The sequence below is a fragment of the Budorcas taxicolor genome, chromosome 6 (genome assembly GCF_023091745.1).
Source record: "Budorcas taxicolor isolate Tak-1 chromosome 6, Takin1.1, whole genome shotgun sequence".
Lineage (NCBI taxonomy): Eukaryota > Metazoa > Chordata > Mammalia > Artiodactyla > Bovidae > Budorcas > Budorcas taxicolor.
This window is the reverse complement of record NC_068915.1, coordinates 19,921,073-19,939,514: the sequence shown is the minus strand read 5'-3', so window position 1 is coordinate 19,939,514 and position 18,442 is coordinate 19,921,073. Positions and strand designations below refer to the sequence as shown.

The 18,442-nt window shown below is 34.4% G+C and overlaps 1 protein-coding gene across 1 annotated transcript in view; it reads left to right on the top strand.

Moving 5' to 3' along the window:
• The window catches only part of ARHGEF38 (Rho guanine nucleotide exchange factor 38), a 145,064-nt gene extending 132,540 nt beyond the window's left edge, over window positions 1-12,524 (top strand). The window contains exons 11-14 of the mRNA XM_052641982.1: window positions 877-1,020; window positions 1,841-2,039; window positions 2,188-2,447; window positions 12,339-12,524. Coding sequence (XP_052497942.1) covers window positions 877-1,020; window positions 1,841-2,039; window positions 2,188-2,447; window positions 12,339-12,524 — 789 coding nt within the window. The remainder of the gene's footprint in view (window positions 1-876; window positions 1,021-1,840; window positions 2,040-2,187; window positions 2,448-12,338) is intronic.
• The last annotated feature ends 5,918 nt before the right edge of the window (window positions 12,525-18,442 follow it).

The following is an 18,442-nucleotide window of genomic DNA, read 5'->3' as shown; positions in this document are numbered from 1 at the left end:
CTATTGATAGATATTTGGGTTATTTACAATCTTTTTCTATTACAAATAGTGCCAGAGTGATTTTATATGTTAGCAAATGTATTAATATCTTTAGGAGAGATTTCTGAGTGTCCACTAGTGTGTGGAGCAATCTGATTGCAATTTCATTTGAGAACTCCTGGTGATAGCCCTCAGCAGGTCTTTCCTCTTGGGTTGTTCAGAATCTTCAGAGATGTCCTTTTAAGTTTTCTGTCTAAAGGGTAATGGTTGACTGTGAAGCCTGGCTGGCAGGGTCTCTGGATCCAGTCTATATCCACTTATTTAATTATCCTCTTTCTAACTTGGGTCCCCACTGTCATTTGTGCCTAGTGTCCAAGTCTAGAGACTTTCCACTTTACCATTTGCACAGAAGAAAACTTTCATCTTCTGCTAAAGTATGAAAGTCACCAAGACTCACTGAGATGGAGAAAGAATCTTGGGATCCAACTGCTTCAGAACAGTTCCAGTTGTCTATATCTGCATAACAGTTTCCACCAAACACGGTGGTGTGAAACAACCAATGGTCACTTATTACTACGGTCTCTCATAGTTCTGGGGTTCACTGGGATCAGGTAATCACTCTCAATGTCTCAGTCAGATAATAACTGGGGCTGAAGTGTCACAAAGATTTTCTCAGGCCACTGTCTAAGGTTGGTGGTTGGATGATGATAGAGACTCAAGCAGTTGGAGATTGGAATAGCTGGGGTTGCATAGATACCCCACTCCTTCCACCCCACTCCCACTGGATCTTTCAACATGGCCTTTTAATATGGTGAAACCAGTGCAACTGGACTTCTTCTATAGTGACTAGAGTCTCCCTAAATTGTCCCAAGAAAAATGTATCATTTCTACCTTTAGGTACCACAGTTGGCTTCAAGCATCTCTGAAATTCAGAATCGAGTACTAGAAGAGGTTCAAAACCTGAATTTTGTAAAGGATAACAATGCTACCTTTATTGAGAGGAAACTTAGTTTTGAAAAGAAGAAGCCTGTGCAGACTCTGGTGAGTTTGGTAGCATTCAGTAACAATGACGACTATCACTTGTTTTCCTTGTTCATAGTATGTTATTTTTCATATAACGTATTTCATTCTAATATCTTATAATTACCTACTTATTACACATGAAATTTCTCATTTATTTCTACCCTCTGCACTGTGAACTCCATAAAGTCATAGGTTTTTATCTGTTTTGTACAAGATGTATACAGAACAAGTGCCTAAATGTGCTTGACGCAGGTAGGCACTGTATAAATATCTGGTAGGTGAATGAACAGAATTTTGTAGAGCAAAATCATTACAGTTTAAACCTTACATTTTTCTAGATAAGGAATCCTATTCTGCAGAGAGGAAGTGGCTTTCTCAATGTCATTTAGTAGTAGAGCTGGGACAGGGGCCAAGCCTCTTGACTCCTGCCTAATTTATTAATATTATTTCCCAGAAAAATACATGCACATATTCATTTAATTAATTAAATATTATTTATCAAGTGCTTAATACATAAGTGCTTACAATATGGCAAAAAATTTAAAAATGTTCAACAACTAAGAAGGATTAGAACCTCTGCCTTTTTATTCTCAACCAAATTTTCTTTCTTCTCGACAACACTGCCCTCATGTGCTAACTAGAGAATTTTTCACTGCATAAGTCAGCTAAATACATTCACAATAATAGCCTGATCTATGCCTCAACATTGAAATAATCCCAAATTAATGTATGGCTTCCATATTTTAAAAAACCTCCAGAGAATAAATACTTACCAGTATTTATTTGTGAGGATTTTATTATACATCTGTCTAAACGAAAATCTCTCCTAACTTTCCAGCCAGAAGTGCCACGCCAGACGGACACTCACCGCTCCAAACTTCTATCCACATACAGCACAGAGGAACTCTACCAAGCTAAGCGCAAGTGCAATGCTACACAAGAATATGACATCAATCTTCTGGAAGGGGAGTTGGTGGCTGTGGTGGAGCAGAAAGATCCACTGGGGAGTACCAGCAGGTGGCTTGTTGACACAGGAAGTGAGTTTTTTGCATAAGATGCAAAGAACTTCCACCTCTCTATTACTTGAGATCTTCCCAGGGGCCTGCCTCTGTGTGCTTCTCCAAGTGCAACCGTTTGGAAAGAGTATATAAATAACCTTGTTTCTTCTTTTTATTTCCTCCCCAGTTATAAAAGGATATGTGTATTCCTCCTTCCTAAAACCCTACAATCCAGCAAGAGTGCAGAAGGTGGATGCTGAGAACAGGTTCTGCGACGATGATTTTGATAACATCAGCCTCTTTGTGTCTTCACGGCCAGCCAGGGACAGTGTCACAGGCACCCCAGAAGGTAGCATAAGTGGGAGCAGCTCATCTCTTAGTGGAACATGTGGGAAGTCTGAAACAAATGGTACTGACATTGACAGTTTTCAAGAGGCAGATGAACAGGTAAGAATTTGAACCTTGGTGTGAAGATGCATGGCTGTTCAAATCATGAAACATGTTCTCTCTTACTGTGAGACTCTGGAAGTGTCAGCTTCCGTTTTGTGTACCTTTTTCAAGGGATTTAACTCTCTGAGTTTGTTTCTTCAAATGAAGAAAAGTGAAGTCACTCAGTCGTGTCCGACTCTTTGCAGCCCCATGGACTGTAGCCTACCAGGCTCCTCTGTCCATGGGATTTTCCAGGCAATAGTACTAGAGTGGATTGCCATTTCCTTCTCCAGGGGATCTTCCCAACCCAGGGATCGAACCCGGGTCTCCGTCATTGTAGACAGATGCTTTACCGAGGAAAAGAAGACAGTAATTCCCACTTGGCCAAGTTGATGTGAGGATTAGAGATAATGTGTAAGTGAACTATTTATGAATCAGTTGTTTTTAGTCTCTAGTGTAACACGACCACATAATGACATATACTATATACTGAAACTTTTAAAAGCTCCGATTCCCCCATTTAACCAGTGCAAAGTCTATTGGCATAATCCTTTCCCAAAATGGTAAGTTAACTACTATATAGGGTTCCTTTTGCTACCTCAGAAAGTTTCAATATATTTGTTAATCCCCAGTGGTGACCAGTTAACTGGTTCCTTTTTTTAAACTTGTTTTTTTTTTTCTTTAGTGGCTTTTTTATTAATATTAACTTCTTCAAAAAAAAGGTTAATACATGTTATTTGTGAAAAGTTAAAATAGTAGAAAAATATATGTAAATTAAAAGTAAAGGTCTTTATTCTCTCCTCAGTCCTACTTTGCAGAGATAATATGCAGGTATATCTTTTCAAATACTGTATTTATGAGTATATTTATACTTACATGAGTGAGAACATATACATTGTACATAAGTTTTTTTCACTTAACAATACATCTTAGAGACAACCATACTTAAATATCTACCTTCTTCCTTAACAAATTCTTTATAGTACTTCATTATTCAGATATATCACAGTTTATGTAACTATTACCATAATAATAGACATTCAGAATATTTTGAGGTTTTTTAAAATTTCAAACAATATTTCAGGCAAGATGCTTATTCATCTATTTTTATACACTTAAATGAGTTTATCTGTAAGGCAAGTTCCTAAAAGTACTGGAGCATCAAAGGAGATATAAAGTCTTGATACACAGTGCCATACTGCTCTTCAAAAATATTTTATCTATTCAGTTTCTTTCAACAATACACGAATGCTGTCCAATTCATGTTCGAAACTTTAAAAATGATTTTATTAAGCACTTACTTACATATCATAAAATTTGTGCAATTTAAATATACAATTCACTGACTTTTAGTATATTAACAGTTACCTGAATCCAACTTTAGAACATTTGCTTTACCCTAAAAGATTCTTTGCACTCATTTGTAGCCCTTCTTCTTTCCCACTTTTAGCCCCAAGAAATCTTTAATCTACTTTTTTCCTCCATAGATTTGCCTTCTTTGTATTTTTTGTATTAATGAAATCACACAGTATGTGGTGTTTTACAGACAGCTTCTTTCACTTAGCATAATGTTTTTTGAGATTCACCCATGTTGTAGTACGGATATGTAGTTTGTTGCTTTTTATTGCCTAATAGTATTTTATTCTTTGAATATAGCTTATTTTGTTTATCCATTCACCAAATGATGGACATCTGGGATAGTTTCTATTATGAATAATCCTGCTATGAACATTTTTGTGCAAGTCTTTGTGTGAGTTTCATTTTTCTTGAGTGGAATTGCTTATTGGTACCATTAAATTTTTAGAAAACTGCCAAGCTGTTTTTCAAAGTGATTGCACCATTTTATGAATCCAACAACAATCTATAAGGATTGTGAACTGCAGTTGCTTCATATTCTTGCCTTACTGCCTATTTTTTTTTATCACAGCCGTCTTAATGGAAGTGAAGTGGTATCTCATTGTAGTTTTGATTTACATTTCCCTAATGACTAATGCTGTTGAATATCTTTCATGTTCTTATTGACCATTCCTGATTTTTTTTTTTTTTGATGAAATGTCTTTTTGGGTATTTGCCCATTTAAAAAATTGGGTTCACTTCTGTTCTTATTATCCAGTTTTAAGAATTCTTTATATATTCTGGATACAGTTCTTTATCAGATATGTAATTTGCAAGTATTTTCTCCCAGCCATGGCTGATTCTAAGCTCATCTCTATATTCCTGTGTGTTTTTACCACTTTCCTGTCTTGAAGTTTCAAAACTCTTTTCACTTATTCACTCTCTTAGCTTATTTAGAGTTTTAATAAGACTATATAATGTTACAATACCAACTGATTAATGAATTTTTAATTTAAGTGAAATCCATATACTTGATTAAATGTCCTGGCTGACTTTGCCTTACCTCAATAACCTGGAAGGACAGACATTGGAGGATGAAATTTGTGAAGACACCCTAAAGCTGGTTTGATGTTGAGTTCCTAGTTTTTACTTGGCTTTACAGGAACTTTTAGATTAAGTGCCTCATTTAGGCTCATCATGGATTTTGTAGTTTAAAACTGCATCTAGTGCCTACTAGCTGCTGCTACTGCAGAGTAATTAATTGCTTTGAGTAATCCTGTCAATATGCATCATGGGAATTAGGTCCATTAGAAGTTTCCATTACTGAGGGGAAAAATAAGAATTTTCTTTTGCTCAAAACAAAGTATATTAATGATATCTTTCCAAACTGCTGTTTGTTCTCCTTTTCCTCCGAGTTTCAAACCAATTCCAAATAGACTATGGTGTCATGGATATAAATACAAATATTATTACTGGTACAACTGAACTAGAAAAGGCAGCTTGGATCTGTGAACATATAGGATCCCCTATACCCTTCCTTTGACTTGAAATAACCCAACTCAAATTTCAGATTTCTTCCATTAAATAATAATGACATGGTCTGTATTAGTTTTCTGTGCTGCATAACAAATTATCACAAACTAAGTAGCTTAAAACAACATAAATTTATTATCTCATCATTTTCTTGGTCAAAAGTCCAGACCACAGCTTAGCCGGGTGCTTTGCTTGGAATCTCATAGTGCTGCAGTCTAGACATTTGCTTGGCTGTGCTTCTTTCCAAAATTCAAGGTTCTCTTCCAAGCTCGTGACGATGGCAGAATTTAGTTCCTTGTTCCAGTAAGACCAAGGCTTCCATTTTCTTGCTGGCACAATCTTTGGTACTTCTCAAAGAAAACCACATTTAATAATGGCTAAAATCCAGTTTTAGAGGTAAGTAATGTCTGAGAATCAGTGCTCTTTTCTTTTTCCATGTGAACAATACTGAGAACATGATTTTTGACTTCTAAAAAGTTGGTTGTTTTGTAATAATTCTAGATTCACTATCTGATCCCCTCTCTTAACGTTTTTCAACTGCTTATAATAATACTATATGTCTAGCATGTAATCATTTAAAAAGTGCTTCAAAAGTTAGCAGGCTGTAACATAATGTATCTAGTCACTAAAATGATGCTTTAGAGAGCTATTTATTGACATGAAAAGATTTTAAAATATATTTTGAAGTGAAAAAGCAGGTTGCAAAAATTATGTGTACTATAATTACATACTTAATACCACTTTAGGTAGGTAGGTAGAAAGAAACAAAGAGGACAAGGAAGAAAGGATAAAAGAACAAGGTGTTCACAGAAATTGGGTAAATTTTCCTGTGTTTACCTTTATTTGAAACTTTTTTCTTTTACAAAAATTACTTGCATGATAACAATTCATATTTGTTAACTAAAGAGCATGAAGGCTTGCTTTTGTGGATGAGAGAGAATGAGCATTTTTCACACAATATGACTATCTTGGCTTCCTGTGCTAATATGATATAATATTGTAAATGCTCATTTTGCAGATTTTTAGTTTTGGAAAGGAAGATTAAAATATGATTTTAGTTGTTGCCAATTAGAGAGCTGGGATGAAATCAGTAAAATGAGATTCAGTGAAGATAGGTAATGTGGCTCACTAAAGCAGGAATAATTAAATGCACAATTATAGAATAAGGAAATGCTGAATTGGCAGTGGCACCGCAAGGAAGGAGCTGGTGGTTGTAAACAGTAAGTAATAAATTGGATATGAGTCAATAATACAATAATACAGGGTGTTATTAAAAAAGGAAATGTTGTGGAGAACTGGATTGTAGTCACAGAATATTGTACATAAAATGAACCAGAGCTTTATATATTGCAAAGAAGTAATTAATAAAATATATTTTATTGAATGCCAAGGACAGGAGATGCTTATGGCTTAAATTTCCAAAACTGCAATAAATGTGTCTGGATCAAAACATAGTAACATTGAAAGTTGAATGATATGGCTTGGAACAATGAAAACATTTTTTAAAAAGAGAGAAAACCTTTAGCTCTTAAATCCATAACAAACTGAAAATTTCTAACTTGCAGTCTAATGTTATCAACTACTATCTCTTTAAAAGCAGATTTACTTCCATTTTGAATATTTATCTTATATTAAATGGAGGTACAAACATATCTAAAAATTGAAAAATTATCATCCTAAGGTAACTTTGGACTATGATCATCTAAAGTATTCAAAGTATATAATTTTGTAATTTAACTTTACAATTTTATGAGTGTTTATATTGAATGTTTAAAATATAAGCTTTGCTAGGTAGATTTTATATTCCCCTTGAGAGTATATGTCCCAAATTGAAGGACCACCACAAATATTTAGGAATCATATTATTAGCAGGTAACCTGACTTGATAAAAAATCTATAGCTGCACTGATAAAGTATGTATATTATGTATGCATGCTAAGTTGCTTCAGTCGTGTCCGACTCTGTGTGACTCTATGGACTACAGCCTGCCAGGCTCCTCTGTCCATAGGATTCTCCAGGCAAAGATACTGGAGTGAGTTACCATGCCCTCCTCCAGGGGATCTTCCCAACCCAGGGGTCGAACTCGTGTCTCATATCTACCTGCATTGGCAGACAGGTTCTTAACCAGTAGCGCAACCTAGGAAGCCCCATAATATGTATAAAAATTGCAAAAGATGACTAGCAACTACTAATGTGGGCTCTTGAAGATTATTTCAGAAGCTGTATTATAATCGATCATATTCCTGAAAGCTTTTGCAAACCATATCTTCCACTCTGTTCTTATGTATATATTCAATGCCTTTACTTTCTAAACAACAAAAACAGCAGCAGCAGTAGAGATTCCAGTCCCTTTCTACAAAAATACACTCTGCACATCCTTGCTAGAACAAGTCTGGTTCCTAAAGTACTATGAGAAATGAATGAAGCACACGATTTGGAGTTGGAAGGTACAGTCCAAGTAATACCAACTAGCTCTATGATTAGGACCATGTTGCTTCTCCAAGTTTCATCTCACAGGGTTGTTAAGGATATAGCACATTTGACATGTAAACTGTTGTGAGAGCTATAAAAGGTGGTCATTATTGCTACCATCTCTCACCTGAGATGGGAATACCAGACCACCCTACCTGCCTCCTGAGAAATCTGTATGCAGGTCAAGAAGCAACAGAACTGGACATGGAACAACAGACTGGTTCCAAATAGGGAAAGGAGTACATCAAGGCTGTATATTGTCACCCTGCTTATTTAACTTATATGCAGAGTACATCATGTGAAATGCTGGGCTGGATGAAGCATAAGTTCGAATCAAGATTGCCAGGAGAAATATCAATAACCTCAGATATGCATATGATACCACCCTTAGGGCAGAAAGTGAAGAACTAAAGAGCCTCTTGGTGAAAGTGAAAGAGGAGAGTGAAAAAGTTGGCTTCAACCTCAACATTCAGAAAAGTAAATCATGGCATCCAGTCCCATCACTTCATGGGAAATAGATGGGGAAACAGTGGACACAGTGTAAGACTTTATTTTGGGGGGCTCCAAAATCACTGCAGATGGTGATTGCAGCCATGAAATTAAAAGTTGCTTGCTCCTTGGAAGAAAAGCTATGGCCAACCTAGACAGCATATTAAAAAGCAGAGACATTACTTTACCAACAAAAGTCTGTCTCGTCAAAGTGAGTTGGACTATAAAGAAAGCTGAGCACTGAAGACTTGATGCTTTTGAACTGTGGTGTTGGAGAAGACTCTTCAGAGTCCCTTGGACTGCAAGGAGAGCCAACCAGTCAACCCTTAAGGAAATCAGTCCTAAATATTCATAGGAAGGACTGATGCTGAAGGTGAAACTCCAGTACTTTGGCCACCTGATGTGAAGAACCGACTCCTTGGAAAAGACCCTGATGCTGGGAAAGATTGAAGGAGGGAGGAGAAGGGGATGACAGAAGATGAGATGGTTGGATGGCATCACTGACACGATGGGCTTGAGTTTGATTAGGTTCGGGAGTTGGTGATGGACAGTGAAGCCTGGTATGCTGCAGTCGATGGGGTCACAAAGTTGGACATAACTGAGTGACTGAACTGAAATGATTGTTACCATTCCATTGCTTAAGAATCTATGGCATCTCCCTTTTGGTTTTCTCTTTACAAGCAGAGACATTATTTTGCCGACCAAGGTCCATCTAGTCAAGGCTATGGTTTTTCCTGTGGTCATGTATGGATGTGAAAGTTGGACTGTGAAGAAGGCTGAGCGCCGAAGAATTGATGCTTTTGAACTGTGGTGTTGGAGAAGACTCTTGAGAGTCCCTTGGACTGCAAGGAGATCCAACCAGTCCATTCTGAAGATGAGCCCTGGGATTTCTTTGGAAGGAATGATGCTAAAGCTGAAACTCCAGTACTTTGGCCACTTCATGCAAAGAGTTGACTCATTGGAAAAGACTCTGATGCTGGGAGGGATTGGGGGTAAGAGGAAAAGGGGACGACAGAGGATGAGATGGCTGGATGGCATCACGGACTCGATGGATGTGAGTCTGAGTGAACTCTGGGAGTTGGTGATGGACAGGGAGGCCTGGCATGCTGCGATTCATGGGGTCGCAGAGTTGGACAAGACTGAGCGACTGAACTGAACTGAACTGAACTTACTTCTTTAAATTGCAAAATGATACATACCCACCAATCTGTCTTGTATGTATCTTGTATGACTCAAGATATCTTGTGTGTTCTTGTATGACATCCAAGCCTTTCAGCCTTACTTTCAAAACAAACCAACATATATTTGAATTCCTACTATATATCATTGATGTGGTCAATGGAGAAAAGTTAAAATGTGGCTCCTCTCCATGAGGTGCTCATGCTAGAGCTATTGAAATGATACATGTCAGTGGTGTCAGAATACCATCAAAAGCTATATAGTTCAAGTTCTAAAGAACAGCTTATGCTGTATCTGTACCACTGACCCTTGAAGAACTCTGGGGTGAGGGAGCTGACCCCTGGGCAGCTGAAAATCCACAAAAAATTTTGATTCACTCCTAACTCCTAATAGTCTACTTTGACTAGAAGCCTTGAGGATGATATAAACACTTGATTAACATATATTTTATGTTTATGTATTTTATATATATATACAATAAAACTGAAAAAATGTTATTAAGAAAATCATAATACATTTTAAATACTTTACTGTATTTACCGATATGTAAGTTTGTCATTTGTTTACAAAATGAATCACTTCTTAATACATCAACATTATATAATATAAAGCAAATGTAGTTTTACTTGCATTACTAATGCTAGACATCAGAAATTAAAAAATTTATAAAAAAGAAAATCATATTTATTTACAGGTATAACAATTTATGCATTGAAAACAAAGCAGCACTCAGATTGTCTTATGGTAGCCTAATATAATCAGCATGATTGCTTCACAGTAGCCTAACCTCAGAGAAGGCAATGGCACCCCACTCCAGTACTCTTGCCTGGAAAATCCCATGGACAGAGCCTGGTAGGCTGCGGTCCATGGGGTCGCAAAGAGTCGGACACGACTGAGTGACTTCCCTTTCACTTTTCACTTTCATGCATTGGAGAAGGAAATGGCAACCCACTCCAGTGTTCTTGCCTGGAGAATCCCAGGGACGGCGGAGCCTGGTGGGCTGCTGTCTATGGGGTCGCACAGAGTTGGATACGACTGAAGTGACTTAGCAGCAGCAGCAGCAGCAGTCTAACCTATTCACTAATGACTAAATCATAAAATTTTTTTGGCATATAGTATTACAGTCATAGTCATAGTATTGGGTGGGCCAAAAAGTTTGTTTGGGTTTTTCTGAAAAATCCAAACAAACCCAAACGAATTTTTTGGCCCACCAATACAAACTGGAAATGTTACACTTTTTTAAAAAATCACTTACCTGTGATGACAGGCTGATATGCAGTCTCTTCAGTTATGAGGCATACTGAATGGTAATATAATTCTTTGAAAGCAAAGTTATAAAACAGTAAGAAAACTAACATTATTAATTTTTGTTAAATATCACTCATCTTATGCTTTAGTAATTTAGTATTTTATGCATTCATGACATTATTAATTTTTTCAATATTTCTTAACTATGTGGTTCATCTGTGAGTTTTTTCAAATAGTCACAAATCTCCCCATTTTTTTACAATATATTTACTGAAAAAAAGTGTGTAAGTGGATCCACTCAGTTGGGTATTGCCCAAGGATCAACTGTAGTCCCTGCTCCACAACCCAGCCTCCTGCTCAATGGATTTATTTTCTCATTTCCTTTTTATCCTGACCCTCAGTTTTGAGAAAGCAAATCTGCCTGCCTTTCCCATGTACTGTTTCTGTGTATTCATCTCTGTACCTTTGAATAGGAACTATCTATCCTCTTTATTAACTTTGTGTCCTATAAAAGGTTACTTCTTCCAAAACCAGCTCATAAATTAGCTTATATTTATATGCACACACACACACACATATATATACACACACATATATACACACATATATATGTGTGTGTGTGTGTGTATTTATCACCTGCATTTGCATGGTGTTTTTTTTGTTTTGCTTTGTTGTTTTTGCATGTACCCCCATTTTTTTCTGGCATTTGTTTCCCCTAGTGAGGTTATAAGTGCTCTGATGATATAACATCTGGCAACTAATAGATGCATAGTAAATTTTAATTAAATGTGAATGAATAAATATTGTTAGCTGACTGCTTAATTTTGTAACACAACTAAACATTTTTATTAACAGTCTTAGTGGAAGAGGGACTAAACACTTAGAGGCTTCTTATGCATCTAATAATTATCAAGTTTTCTTTTAAGATTAAATAAAAATTCTGGTCACTCAATTTAAAATATAAATTTAATAGTCATTATAAAAGTTTATAAAATAAAACAAAAACAAACAAGAAAAATTTAGTAATACTTCTAAATCTTGGAAATCTTTATTATGTTTGTGTAAAATTTTAGGTTCTACTTCTAATAATTATACTATTCAAAGAAAACCATCTAACAGTATTAGACTTATATCGTACATCTGGTTTCTTTTTGACTGAGTATTTTATCATAAACATTTTCCTGTGTTGTCTCAGAAAACAGTATTTTTATGACCACAAATTTCCTTAGTGTAAGCATCTAGAATTTAACTATTGTTTACTGAACCTTTAATGTTATTCCACCTCCCTCCCACTTTTCACCTTGTAAGTGGGTATTACATTAACATTATTATGCAGTAATCTCTTCCAGTGTTTCTATTTCTGTAGAAGAGACTCTTTGAGCTATTACTGAATCAAAAAAAGCTAACATTAAAAAGATTTAATAAAAAGTGCCAAATTGCCTTCAAGAATGAATAATTTAGACTCCTTCCAACAGAACAATAAGAATGGAAATTTAATTGTTTTCATCTTGGACCATACTTTGGCAAAATAAATCCAACAAAGGAGTTGGGAAAATGTAACTTTAGGAAAATTCCAAATCTTGGAAATCTTTATTATGTTTGTCTAAATTTTTAGGTTCTGCTTCTAATAATATCATTTGCTTCTTTGTCTAGATTTTCTATGCAGTTCATGCCTTTCAAGCACGGAGTGACCATGAACTTAGCCTTCAGGAATACCAAAGAGTCCATATACTTAGATTTTGTGACCTAAGTGGTAATAGAGAGTGGTGGTTAGCTGAAGTTCAAGGACAGAAAGGCTATGTTCCAGCTAACTACCTTGGGAAGATGACTTATGCTTAAGAAAATAAGCCTTTGACTTTCATTTTCTGGCAAGTTGTTTGTTGATTGACTACCTCATAAAACTGCCATTACAAAATGTTGGCCTAGAAATCAAGAAACCTCCAAACTATTAATATAAGAACTGACACCATTTCAGATTTTAAGGAAGACTATGCTTCCAAACAAGATTATTTCAAAATGTACTATAAGGAATGCATGTTGAAGGAAACACTAAACACACAGAATGGCAAAACAGCCAAAGCTCCAACTATCAACTCCTTAAAAGTGATCTTCTGAAAGGGTAAATGTATTCTTTATCATCATGAAAGGCTGGATCTAAGGATAAAGGTTTTTCAATTTACTGTATTTTTCTGTATTATGTATTTTGCCTTAAATGTTTTTGTTTTTGTATTTTTCTCTTTTGAACATGCATGCATGTATATACCTACACACACATATATACCATAATGTTACAGGGTTTACACACATATATATGTACTATGTGGTACAGATTATACATATATATGCATGAACCAGAGTGTACTAAAAAGACATAAGAACAGAAATCAATTACTTAATTAACAGTCAACTAGAAGCCTGATGTGGACTCTGTTTAATGGAAGTTTTGAATTTAAAAAAACCCTGAATAACATAATGATAATATCTAACATTTGCTGAATGCATATCAAATGCCAGACATTATTATAAATGCTTTATATGTGATAAATTATTTGATACTCAAAACATTACGAGGAAACTATGGCCTAAATAGATGCAGTAATTTATTTAGTCCAAGTTACATTGCTAGTAAGTGGTAGGGCTGAAATTCAAACCTAGATCTAGTTATAGAGGTCCATACCCCTAAACATTACGTGGTATATATTTACTATCAGCAAAGAACATAGTGGTAAAAATAATCAACACTGATGAGGACCATTTTCCTCTAGGTCCATATTTAAGTATTGAGAAATTTTTCAAAATCAAGGGCTATTGGAACTTCCATGATTAGCTTAGAGAATAGGAAGTACCTACGTTTATTATTTTTACTTTTTGCTTAAACATTGTTGAAAGTGAAATTGTTTAAAAACTATCCTACATGATCACTAATGATACTTTAATGAGAAAAAATTTTTGGATCACTCAATCATGTAGATGATGAATGAGGAATGTGTGTTCCATGTTCTGAGCCAAGATGTAAATATTTTTAGTTGCTGATTTGTACTTAGACAAGGCAGGCATTGAGGATAGCATTTGCTGTAACACAATGTCCTGGGACACTGAACTTTCATTTAGGAATAGCTCAGAACTGTCCTCTAAGATTTCAGGCATATTTTGTCCCAAGACATTTTGTTGAACTAAAGATGTTTCTTTGGAATAGAAAAAAAGATTAAATTTGACTAAGTGGTTTCTTTTAAAAACCAAACTAAGGTAGATTGTCATTGTCCACATAAAATTTGTTACTATATTAAATTTTACAATTTTAAAGTTAAGATTACTCTCAAAGATTTGATCTCAATAATACATATTGTTACATCTATTACTGAGGAATACAAAAAAATGAAGAATGCCATTTTTCAGAGAGCTGTTGACTTTTAACACACACAGGACATGTACATCCATAGAAATTCATGAGAAGACATTACATGACAGAAAAATTTATATTTTATGATATTGTTTCTAAAATTCTTAAACAAGGTTTATCAGGTTCTATTTATAAGTTGTTTCTGCGTAAAACTTTGTTTTGAGTTGGGTACCAAAAGATTGGATGTATAGCAACTTTTTGTCTTTTAAAGGGTCCTTTGTATTCAATAGTGAAACGTAAGTAAATTCCAGTTTGCTTAGGGTAAAGCAAAAGGAAATCCAAACTTGTAACTTGTGGCAACCATGAATATACCAACAACTAGTGGGGAATTTTTATAAAATTTAAATTAGCTGTGACCTAAATACTCCTTCCTGACATGAAGAATTATATAAATAACACATATCTGGGTTTATGGCTGAAATAAGTGACTAGAAGTTCTCTCTACCTGTGTAGTCCTAAGACTGATGCTTCCTATCTGACCTTAGAAGAAACCACACCACTGAAATCACAGCTGCAGTTAGTAACTGAGCAAGACTTATAGTGAAGCCACCTTCTGCAGGCCCCCCACTATTGTGGCAAATATGCATTACTATAAAGCAATGTTGTTGGTATTTAAAAAATATGACCTACATTTCATATGCTATTTTGGCTTTTTTTTAAAATTATACAATATATACATTTTAAAAGTATATTATTTAAAATCAAGTAATTGTAATTTTGAAGTCAGGCATTATTTTGTTGGGTCTAAGGGAAATAAAATCCCATATGTGTATAAGTCTTCAAGAAGTTTAAAAAGACAGACCTGTTGGTGACATCACTGCATTTAAGGGAAGGAATGCTAATGTAATTCTATTCTTTATGTCTTTAAAATTAAATGTTATTATATAGTAGACAATTCTCTGAAATAGGTATTTTTTACTAAGAATGAAGGGGAAATTTTTGTGGCTGTTTTTCTTTATTAAACAAATAAACAAGTATATGTATACACTTTAGTATTTATTTTTAAATACAGATGCCTTAAGCTATATACATAATAAAGTTTAGAAATTATTTTTTAAACTCTAGTAATAAAGAGTTGGACACGACTGAGTGACTTCACCTCACCTCACCTCAATACAATGTTACCATGGGTGCTTAAATCATGTGAAAGAGTCACAAAGCCACTATGTGAACTTTTCTTATATTTTAGAAAAATATCTGATCTTAGTATTTATTAATAAAACATTTCTATGAAGGAATAATTGTGCAGAAGAAATGTAATGCACATTGTTAGTCATATAAATGCAGCATTGCATAAACAGTTTTAAGTATTGGTATATTCTGTATCTTCCCTAGAATAAAACTTGGACTTTTAGAAATAAATGGCTATTAAGTGCCTGTCACTATTTGTGATGAATATCTAGATGATTTACAAACATTTAGTAAACATGGAATTAAAAACTCTTCATTTTTCCATCAACTTCTTTGACGTTTGTTAATTGTAAAACCCTCTCAAAGTTATTGTAAATAAAGAGAGGAAATCTTTATATCCTAAGATGGCAAAACCACTTTATTTAGATCCTATTTGTCAAAACTATATGGCTTCTTAAGGTACTCAGTACACAGTTCAATACTTGAATACATTGAGAAACCTCACAACATTTAAGCTAAATTAAGACATGTACATTTACATTATAGTGATGAGGAAGGAATTAAATTTCACTGACTGGAAGAACACTAGATTTTATATGCTTTATAGAGATATCCTACTATTCACAGAATGCTACTAATTTTAAAGTCTATTTTTTTCAATTACCTCTCATATATATACTAAATAGTATATATATATTAAGTTAGTCATTAAATTCTCTGTGACCTACAAAATCATTCCAATGTAAGAATATTTACTCCAGGAATTCAAGCTGCATCTGTGAGCCAATAACTGTGCTCACAATATTACACTCTAGATACAGACAAAACTTCCTTTAATTTCTCAGGAAGATAAGTCACATTTTTAGTATATGCCAGAACAAGATGTTCTTGTTCAAAAATCTTGTGAATGTATTCTTAGTAAATTAAATACAGCTTCTCTTAAAGAAATAATATTACAGCATGTAAACGTATGGCTTTCTCTACTTGCTTATAATTTTTATAATTATTGTGCCAAATGTATTTCTGTAAAATGATGTATTTCCTATACAACCTATGGTCACCATAGTTTATAATCTGTTACTAATAAATAGTACTACCACATCCTTGTTAAGAGTCAGAATCACCTAACCTTTGACTATTAGAGGCCTTCCATTTTATCTCATTCACTACCATTTATGTTTTATAGAGGAGGAAACTAAGATCACATAACTAACACATGGAGAGACTGGGATTCAAAAACAGGTCTTCTGACTTTAAGCCAGTGTCCTTTTAGAGTTTTAAGTCACTAAAATCTCTGATTAAATAATCTTAACAGAAAAGCACAATATGCAAAACAGAAAAGTGATACTGGCTAAATTTCTGCTAAAATGGGATTTCAACTTACAATCCTAAAAGCTTGCTTTTTGGCTCACCTACATTTCTTTCACTGAGCTAAGAGCTGCAGTGGGAACACCATGATGTGCAAGACACACAAAATCCCTGCCCGCACACAACTTAAAATTCTGTGGCAAAAACAAACGACACATAACAAAATAAAACAAAGGATAATACTCTTAATATAAAGCTGGCTACATTCATCACATGCTCAGTTATAAAGTTCACTTAATGATATGGAAAAATCAAGGTCTAAGAGCTACTTGGGATAAACTCGAATACCAAATATACCTCTATGAAATACCAAACTTAGTTATACACTGCTGGATGTATGTATCCTACACACGTCAAGATTCTAAATATATATTTATACACACACACAATCTATAAAAGAACCATGCTCAGTAAGTTAAATCACTTCCTAAACAAGTTTTCCAAAGTCCTGTCTGAAATACTATAGAAAGTAAAATGCTTCTTTTCAACTCTGTCCAGCAGATGTTTTTGACTATGATTGGATAAAATTTTCTAATCACTGGTAATACTACCAATGTGCAACTGTTTGCATTACTGCTTTAATTTCTTGTAGGTACTGAGGTTATAGTAGCTATTACAGCTGAGCTTGTATCCTATCATTTTATCCAGTTTAGTCCAAGATGACCCTGAACTATATAAACAAATGATGATGAATATACATATATTTTTTGGTCTTTTGACACTAAAGGGGACTTGGAGTTGATGCCAAATTGATATTTAATCAACAGAAAACTGAGTTTCTCAAAACAAAGACATATGCAGGCAGATTTTAAGCATGTAAATAGATGTTTACTGTCCTTTGTAAGTAAGAACTATTTCAAATTTGAGTTGTAACTTACCATTAATTCAGTGCCATTATTTAACAAAGCAGTTTAAAATGTCTTTCCTTAAAAAAGGCCAAGGTTACTTTAAAATGTTTTAACTTCACAGAAAGCATTTACCAATATATTTTAGAACAATAATGTGAGGAAAATATAGGAATTATGGGCAAGGGTTTGAGTTCAGAAGTTTATAGTTTTAGTAGCATACCTCAAAGCTGAAGAAACAGGCTGCTCAAGTTTAGTGAATGTAGGAATTTGCTGGATGTCTAGTTTCTGAATGAAATGAGGTATTCATGAAGTATAAAATGACTGCTACATTTTGCTGTGAACAATGAACTATTTCTCTGATCCAGAAAGCCTTATGTTTTCTGTTAGAATAAGGTAACAACTCAGATCCCTCACAATTTCTGAGAGAAAAGTGAGAAAAGCATTGCACTGAAAGGGCATGGGGTTCACAATCGATTGGAAGAGATAAATGCCTAAATAATTGATATGAGGTGATAAAAAGATAAAAGCATAACACAAAAACATGAAAAATTACTTTTGAAAAGAAGAAGTTGAAATATCTGGGGGGAGAGGGAGAAGCAATTGAAATGAGCCTGGGACTGACACTGAACATTCAGACTATGGTGGGCGAGGAGTGGAAAACTTTATTATCGGGCCATCCTTGTCTTCTTGTAAGGCACCTATTCAGCAAGATCAGTTACTGGGACGTTGTTAGAAGATGCTTTTTTTTTTTTTTTAATCTGCAGATGCACCAGTCTTCTGGGATTTCAGAAGTTTTTATTAAGAATTAGTCATTCTAATCATTGTTTTCACACACTATGAAAACTGTCAAAATAAAAATGTTAAAACAGATTTAAGATAAACATTTCCAAGTTTCACTAAATACTATTTAGCATTTTAAGAAATAGTAGAAATTTCATTATGAAGATTTTTATTAAATTACAGTATATTACAGTTTATATCTTAATAAGATCTTAATCTTTAGGGTAGTA